The sequence below is a fragment of the Raphanus sativus genome, chromosome 3 (genome assembly GCF_000801105.2).
Source record: "Raphanus sativus cultivar WK10039 chromosome 3, ASM80110v3, whole genome shotgun sequence".
NCBI classification, from domain to species: domain Eukaryota; kingdom Viridiplantae; phylum Streptophyta; class Magnoliopsida; order Brassicales; family Brassicaceae; genus Raphanus; species Raphanus sativus.
Window position 1 is genome coordinate 17,721,076 of NC_079513.1, and position 8,770 is coordinate 17,729,845.

Consider the following 8,770-nt stretch of genomic DNA (forward strand, 5'->3'; position numbering starts at 1 on the left):
GACGTAATTGTTACTATATAAATAAATGTAACGGTCGTGACAGTATTGTGACTATACGTATCATCACAAATTGGATACGAAACCGTGACGGAAATATAAGTCTCTATTTGATACATAATTGTGACTCACCTTTAGTCATTAACTAACACCCGTGAAAGATATATTTATTGTTGCAAACTTTTACATAAATGATACTCCCTCTGTTTTTAAAAGATGTATGTTCTAGAAATTTTTTTGTTTCAAAAAGATATATTTTTCATATTTTCAATGTAATTTTTGTCAACTAATTATGAATAATTGTGAATCTCAAAAACATTAATTGCATTTCTTGAAATTTTATTGGTTTAGAAATATAGGAAATATAAAATAACAAAAAACTATACACTAATAAATAAGTTTTAATATGTTTTATTAAAAAGTGTGAAAATCTCAAAACATCTATTATTTAAAAACAGAGGGAGTATAACAATTTTGTTGCTAATTAAAACCAAATATATTATGTTTACTTTTTCACGATTTGTGACTCAACCTTTTGAGTCTGTAAAAGTAGTTCCATAACAATAATAATATTAAAAATAGAAAGAAATTCTTTTACAAACATATGTCAATGTTACATTTTTTTTATCCAGTGCTTAACTATTTATAAGGACTATAGTCCTTATCTAATATGGAATATACTTTATTATTTCCTTTTTAAATTATTAATTAGAATCCTAATCTTTTTATAGTCCGTTTACAATAGCTATAGAAATAAAAAAAATTGTGTTGATTGTACAAAAAATCATTGAGAAGAGAAAACAGAGGTTTTCAAGTCATCTATTGTCGAGGAGAAGGAAAAAGAAGCTCTCTGCTGTAGAAAAGAATGTCACTGGATAATGATATTAAAATTGCAAGAAAGTGGATGTATGAAAGAATCGATGGCTCCAATAATCAAGTTTCAGAAACGTTTTGTCAAGGTTTGGAGAGTTTTATGAATTTTGCAAAGATTCAACCCCTATTTCTCGAGAATGGCAAGCTATTTTGTCCATATTATAAGTGTGACAATGGAAGATTATTGGAAGAAAAAACTGTGTGGAGTCATCTATATAATATGGGTTTTACAGGAAACTACTGGGTTTGGATTTCTCATGGAGAGAATTATGATATTCTAAACAATCCTGAGAATATAATTACTAGTGAAGATGCTTCTAGTTTTGACTCTCAAACCGAGACAGTAAATCCTTATGTGTCAATGGTATCAGATGCATATAGTAATAAGGAAACTTCATTCGATGAAAATATGGAAGAAGAGCCTAATGCTGAGGCTAAAAAGTTTTACAATATTTTGGATGCTGCTAAACATCCAATTTATGATGGATGTAAAGAAGGTCTCTCACAACTTTCTTTAGCAGCTCGACTCATGAGTTTGAAGACAGATTATAATTTGCCTCAAAATTGTATGGATTCGATTTCTCAGATGATGCAAGAGTATTTGCCACAAGGTAACAATTCAATGAATTCTTACTATGATATAAAGAAGCTTATGCGGTCTTTAGGTTTACCTTATCAGAAGATTGATGTTTGCCAAGATAATTGTATGCTATTTTGGAAGGATTCTGCGAACCTAGAAAACCGTCTATTCTGCAAAAAAGATAGATATCGACCTACTCAAAATTTGGGACAGAAAAAGGTTGCATACAACAAAATGTTTTATATGCCGGTTAGAGATAGATTAAAGAGATTATATCAGTCTAATAATACTGCAAGAGATATGAGATGGCATGCAGAACATTCAATGAATGGTGGAGAAATGTGTCATCCTTCAGATGGAAAAGCATGGAAACATTTTCGTGAGGTATATCCTGAATTTGCATCTGAGTCAAGAAATATTTACCTTGGGTTATGCACAGATGGTTTTAATCCATTTGGTATGTCAGGACAAAACTATTCTTTATGGCATGTGATTCTGACTCCGTATAATATGCCACCTGAGATGTGCATGAAACCAGAATTTATGTTTCTAACCATTCTAGTCCCTGGACCTAATCATCCTAAGAGAAGTCTCGATATATTCCTTCAGCCACTGATAGAAGAGTTAAAGGATCTGTGGGATAACGGGATTGAGGCCTATGATATTTCTACTAAGGAGAACTTTATATTACGAGTTGTGCTTATGTGGACAATAAGTGACTTTCCTGCTTATGCTATGCTTTCTGGATGGACAACTCATGGTCGATTGGCATGTCCTTATTGTATGGACCAGACTGATGCATTTCAGTTGAAGAATGGTAGAAAAACAAGTTGGTTTGATTGTCATCGTCGTTTTCTACCAGCAGATCATACCTATCGGCGAAATAAGAAAAATTTTAAAAGAGGAAGGGTTGTGAGTGATGATCCACCTCTGTTGCTTACAGGCGAGGAAATATGGAACAAAGTAAATGGTTTGCCCAAAACAGTTGACTGCGGAGGAAACCATGGGCGCTTAAAGGGTTATGGTGACACTCATAACTGGCACAAGCAAAGCATTTTTTGGGAGTTGCCTTACTGGAAGAATCATAAACTTCGGCACAATCTTGATGTGATGCATATAGAAAAGAATTTTTTTGATAATATCATCAATACTCTACTGAATGTTCAAGGAAAAACAAAGGATGGCATCAAATCACGACTTGATTTGAAAGAGTATTGTAACAGGAAAGATCTTCACTTAACAACTGATGGCAAGGTTCCCTTCCCAATTTTCAGACTACAAGCTGATGCAAAAGTAGCTTTCTTAAAATGGCTTGAAAAAGATGTTAAGTTTTCTGATGGATATGCATCAAGTCTATCAAAATGTGTTGATTTATCTGGTGGTAAATTAACAGGAATGAAAAGTCACGATTGTCATGTTCTAATGCAACGGCTCATTCCAATTGCGTTTGCTGAACTTATGGATAAATCTGTGCATGAAGCACTATCAGGTAAATATATAACTTTTGATTACATTTATAATTTTGTCTATGTTCCTTTACCTATTTTTCAGTTATTTTTTGAAGCTGCTGTTTTGATTTGAGTTCATAGTGCTCTGTTTTGATTTTAGTTCGTAGAGCTTTGCTTTAAAAACCTGTCATTATACTATGTTTTAGATTTTAATGATCTGCAGTTTTTATGTACGCTAGCTAATTAACTATGTTTTGATTTGAGCTCCTAATGCTCTTTTTGGATTTGAGTTCGTAGTTCTCTGTGAGGTGATTTTGCCTCATTGAGTTTTCTGTACTAGAATTTTGTCTGTGACAAAGAAACTGAGTTATGTTTTTTGTCTGTTACGAAGAAACTGACTCTGTGAGGTGCTTTTGCCTCGTCAAGTTTTGCTTTATATAATTTATATTAGTTTTGTTAAGTGCCATTAAAGAAACTGATATTAATGTTTTAGACTTTCAGTTCACGTTAGTGCTCTAATTTTAATATATGGTAAGATACTTTGGCCTAGTTTATTTATTTTTCCATATATATAGTTTCATATATAGTTCTCTGTTTACGTAGTGCTCTGTTTTTAATTGTAATAAGGTGCCTTTGCGTAGTGCTCTGTTTTTATTTTTCTAGTTAACGCTTTAGACCTTGCAGTCAATTGACTTTTTGTTCATATTTTTTCTTCTAAATGTGTTATAAAGTGTTTCTTTCTCTTAAATAGACTTGGAACGACTATGCTCTGTTATAAAATATGTTTCTGATAAAAATTAATATTCACATAACTATATTTTATTTTGTAATCTGTTTTTGATGTTATGGAATTTTTATTTTCAATAATTTGTCTTTTCATATTTTGTTTTTGTAAAATAAATAGCAAACGCACTTTGTAATATAGCTAACATTTACAGAATTATAAATGTAAAAAAATATATGGATATGAATATAATTCTGTAAAATTGTGACTAATTTAATAAAAGTAATCTCTACCATTTTTACATCTAAATTAGTAGCTAATTAAGACGGATTTGTGATGTTTTTTCAGTGAAGAATTGTGACGAATACATGACAAAATATAAGTATCTAATTAAGACTGATTTGTGACAAAATGCATGACAATTTGAGTTAAGAAATCAGTAGCTTGTACTACGGAATTGTTACGAATTTTCAGTGACAATACGTAACATATCTGAGACTACAAATTAGTAGCAAAATAAGACTGTTTCGTGACTACCTATTAGTCCTTAATTGTGACGATTGGAGACTAATGTTTCGTCACACCGAGTTACGAAATGGAGACGGTGTGATGGTCACAAACAATGACGGGTTTGTGACTTAATTATTAGTCAGTAACTGTGACTGTTTTGTCACTTATATATATCGTCACGACTTGTGTCGAAATTGTTACGGTTTCAATAAGTCACAACATTGTTACGGTTTTGATACCAACAAATATTTGTGACGATTGTATTGCAACCATATACAAACAGTTACAAATACGTCACAATGTCAATATTGTGACGAAATATTTTTTATTGTGACGAAAAAATTCGTTACAATACACTCATTTTCTTGTAGTGTGTAGAAAGATTAAAAACTCAATGTATGCTACAAAGATACATTATAATTTCACTATTTTATAACTCATGATGTCCAATTTAACTTCCGATCGATAAGTATCAGTTATAAAGTTTTTAATATTAATTATCAACATAAGATTGGTGGTTTTTTTTTTTTTTTGTCGTCGACTTTTACAGACTCTGTAAACCAAGGGGGTAGCTCTGCATCCATGTGCACAACAAAGGTCGTTTGTTATAAGATTGGTGGTTACATTCAAGATAAATTGGAGATTACGTTTTTCTAAATTCATTTTTGTTTGGGGAAGTTATAATTCAATTTGAGGTTTTATATGTTATATATATATATATATATATATATATATATATAAACTGTGATTTGGTATTTAAATTTTTTGATAAGTGTCTAATGTAGTTTCAGGTTACTTATGATATATATTTTTGAACTTTTTATTTATGATATATTTAATTATATGTTAATACTACAAAGCTTATGTACAAGATAGTTTTATTTTCTCTATGAAGAAAATGACAAATAAGTGAAATAACAACACTACATTGTTGATTTATGCATTTAAGAAATTTGAAAAACAATAAAAACAACACTTATTTGGTAATTATCAATCAGAAATAGTTTTTTCTTTTCAGAAATAGTTATTTTAATTGTTTTCAAATAACATTAGCTTGATTTAGAGAGAAAGAAATGGACATTGATACTTGCTTGCTTAACCAGTAAATGGTGTGTGGGGTGGGGGGGGGGGGGGGGGGGGAGTTACGTAGCAAAATAACTAGCTTACCATTTCAACTTTGGGAAAAGTACCACGGTTAATAATTTTACAAATTACTAAATAAATATATTATCAATTCGAGAACCATTAAAATAAATTATTTCATGCTTTTGATATATTTAATAATTAATTAAAATATTAATTTTATATACAATAAATTTTATTTTAATAAAAAATATTTATTATGTAAACAATTTGAAAATATTCATATATTCATAAAACTACATACATGGATTTATATTTATTTTAAAAATATTTTGATGTAAATATTATTGGATCACATAATATATAATTTTGTAGATAATGATGAGAATCAAATTAATAAAATTCGTTTTAAATTTGTGAGTAATTCTATATTAACAAATATAATCTAATTATGTATTAAGGATAATGAAGATTTTAAACGCTATAACTTTTAACGTGAGAGAAAGAAAATCGCTTTGAATATAGTATTATAAACTAAATGTTCTCTTTTCAGTTATATAAAATTGATAATTTTTTTGATTAATTTTTAGTTATTTGTTTTCTGTTTTATTTTAGTTTAATTTATTCTTAAAAGATAATTTCAGATAACAACACAATATATATGTGTTTATATCATATTTTATTTTTTAATTTTAATATATATTAGGTTAGATAATTCTTCTTATTATTGTTATTATTATTTTTAATCATTTAAATTCGTTTTTTATTTTGGATTTCATTTATATATTTTATTTATTAAGGGTATAAACAATATTAACCACTCTAACTTTTAACGTGAGAGCTCGAATCCAAAATTTTATTTCGCAAATAATAGTATAGATTAGTTTCTACAAAATCATCTCCTTCCTATATACGCTTTGATTCTGTTAACCAACTTGCAAGGAATATCCATAATATATACTACTTTACGAAACCTAAGCGTATCCTACAATCATTCATTAACCTATCTATCATTTCTTATATATATACAAGAGAGTATATTGATCTAACATGAAAAGCAGGAGACACTAAACGGTGAGAGCTGGCTTATCTTCCTCTATCACTCGCTTCCTTCCGATCTTCTTCCAGCAATGATCGCAAGATTTCGCCAGCGGAGCAGTTGGTCTCGAAATCTGCTATCCCAAGCTCAGGGAGAATGCTCTTCACGAGCACCTTTTACGAAAGCAACCTAGAATCTTATATATATGCTACCAAAAAGAAGGTTGTGTGTACACTATCTCCATTACCAGGGCCGTCTCAAACTTCAGACGGATCATGTTCAAAATAAAAAATAAGACTTTTTTAACAATCTAAAATAATTTTGATTTTTTTTACAAGATGTCAATATAATATAAAATAAATCTATCAATTTAGCTATTTTATATCTAAATAACACTATTTTCTAGTTTCTAATGCAAAATCATTGATCAAATCATTGAACATGATTATTTGATATTTTCAATGCAAAATCATCGATCAAATTTGATCATTCTTCTAACTTTTTCAGTTATTTTATTACGTTTATTATTTGCATAATCAAAAATCATAATCTATAAATATAGCAGAATAACAAATCTAGATAGCAAACTATATACTCTTGATTGGACAAATCACTCTTTTTTCTTGTCAACAGAAGTTGTAGACTAGTTTTTTTTCTTTGTGTTTGCTATTTCTAATTAAAAAATGGTGAAAATATATTTTGTGATTCGTATTTATAATCACTAATTAATAATTGTTTCCAAAATATAATCAATTAGAATGTTAACTTTATATACTACCATTGAATATTCAAATACACATTAACAACTATTTCTTACGTCCTAATTTATTGCATTTTGGTTGGTTATATAAACAAAATGAAAAATTGTATTTTACATTTATTGGTTATAAATACTGAACCTAAATTCAAACATAGTTATTCTTATTTTTTTATAAAAATATGATTTTAAATTTATAACTATTACTAAAACAAAAAAAAATTATGGATCCTCTAAAATTTTGGACCATGTTCGACCGCTCCACTTGCACGTGCTAAAAGACGGCCATGTCCATTACTTCATGTTTCTTTTGTTGCTATACAGTTTTTACTTTCTCCATATTAGTGTGTCTTATGGTGGCATTCTACTCAAACACTCAATGCTTTGGTTTTATTTTGGTCCTTCAGCAGCTAGAAACACCTGAATTTGAAAAGATTTCCACCCAAGGAAAAAGCTCGAGGCATTTATTGAGAAGCTTGATGAGGCAAGTATCAGTTTTTTTTTAACAAGTCTTGGTGAGCTAATGCTAAATTGTGTTGTTTTATTCAGGTCTCAAAGAAAACAGGGAAGTAAAAAAGCTGGTTGGAGAAGAACGAAGCTGAGCAGAAAAAGGGAATGTTGCTTCATACATTTTTATGTCTTTAAAATTAGAGAGAGTTAACATGACAAATCTCTGTAACAGGACTGCTATGTGGAGCAAGCCAGTGTTCACGTCAGATGTAGTGTACACCAATCTATATATTCTGCAAGACAACGTACACGAAATCAGTTTAATAAATAATCAAAGTCAGCAGAAAGGGGATTTTCATCTAGGTTAAAATAAAATACATATAAATATATATTAATATGTAGGTTAAGAAGGTGAATAGAATTCCAAAGCCAAAGATAGAGAAAGCAAGCAAGAAGGAAAATGCAACGGAGGAGGATAAATCAAAAGGCTCTGAAGACAACGCCAATGCTTATGAATCTGAAGCTGGTGCCAAAGAAGAAGGGGGCCACCACGAGTAGCTTAGATTAACATCACACACATAATAATAGAGTTTTCCATTAAATTTATATATATATTAAACTTATATTTTGTATGTGTTTAAGTGTCAGATAGGAGGTTGGTTAGTAAAAAGCCAACCTAAGCTGAGCAAAAAGATTTGATTTCATTCTCAACTTCTTTATCATATCAAGTTTGGTGTCTTTTTCTATTCTTCTTTAAAATATTACGTATATTTACATGCCACTAGGTTTTCCTTTTGTTTTAAATATATAAAAAAGAGAATATTCTTTAAGAAAATCAAAGTATTCTGCTCATTGACTTTACATAAAAGTTTTCAAATACGTATTGATCCTACATATCACACGCTAATAAACACATTGATGTTAATACACGAACTGATCTTATATATTTATAATACAATCAAGTATTTTAAAAAAATACTAGATTATGATCCGTCCTTCGAAAGGACGGGTATGTTTTTTGTTTCTAATTTTTTTGTTAGAAATTTAATTTTTATATTTGTGTTTTTTGTAATCATATGTGTTTTTCTTCCTATTCATATTTGTATATACTATTTAAAAAACATTAGTAATTTTTTTTAATAATTGTAATTGAATTTGTGATGTTACATATCTATAAACTTCCACTCAGTGTTTTGAAATCCGATTAGTCCATGTGGTTGACCTAATAAACTCGGTGATCCAGTATGTAATCCGGTTTGATTTTAGGAAGAAATCATTATTTAATCATCTGGTAAAACTCACGAAATCC

At 29.4% G+C, this 8,770-nt stretch overlaps 1 protein-coding gene across 1 annotated transcript; it reads left to right on the forward strand.

Moving 5' to 3' along the window:
- Positions 1-1,090: 1,090 nt before the first annotated feature.
- On the forward strand, positions 1,091-8,019 carry LOC130510049 (uncharacterized). Its single transcript, XM_057006389.1, has 3 exons — positions 1,091-2,939; positions 7,561-7,580; positions 7,864-8,019. The coding sequence occupies exons 1-3, from the start codon at positions 1,091-1,093 to the stop codon at positions 8,017-8,019; spliced, it is 2,025 nt and encodes a 674-aa protein (XP_056862369.1).
- The last annotated feature ends 751 nt before the right edge of the window (positions 8,020-8,770 follow it).

Excerpts from the sequence above, each read along its gene's own strand:
- LOC130510049 (XM_057006389.1), top strand. The coding sequence starts at position 1,091 with ATGGGTTTTACAGGAAACTACTGGGTTTGGATTTCTCATGGAGAGAAT. Across the intron at positions 2,940-7,560 it reads TGTGCATGAAGCACTATCAG|GTCTCAAAGAAAACAGGGAA; the intron begins GTAAATATATAA and ends TGTTTTATTCAG. Across the intron at positions 7,581-7,863 it reads GTCTCAAAGAAAACAGGGAA|GTTAAGAAGGTGAATAGAAT; the intron begins GTAAAAAAGCTG and ends ATTAATATGTAG.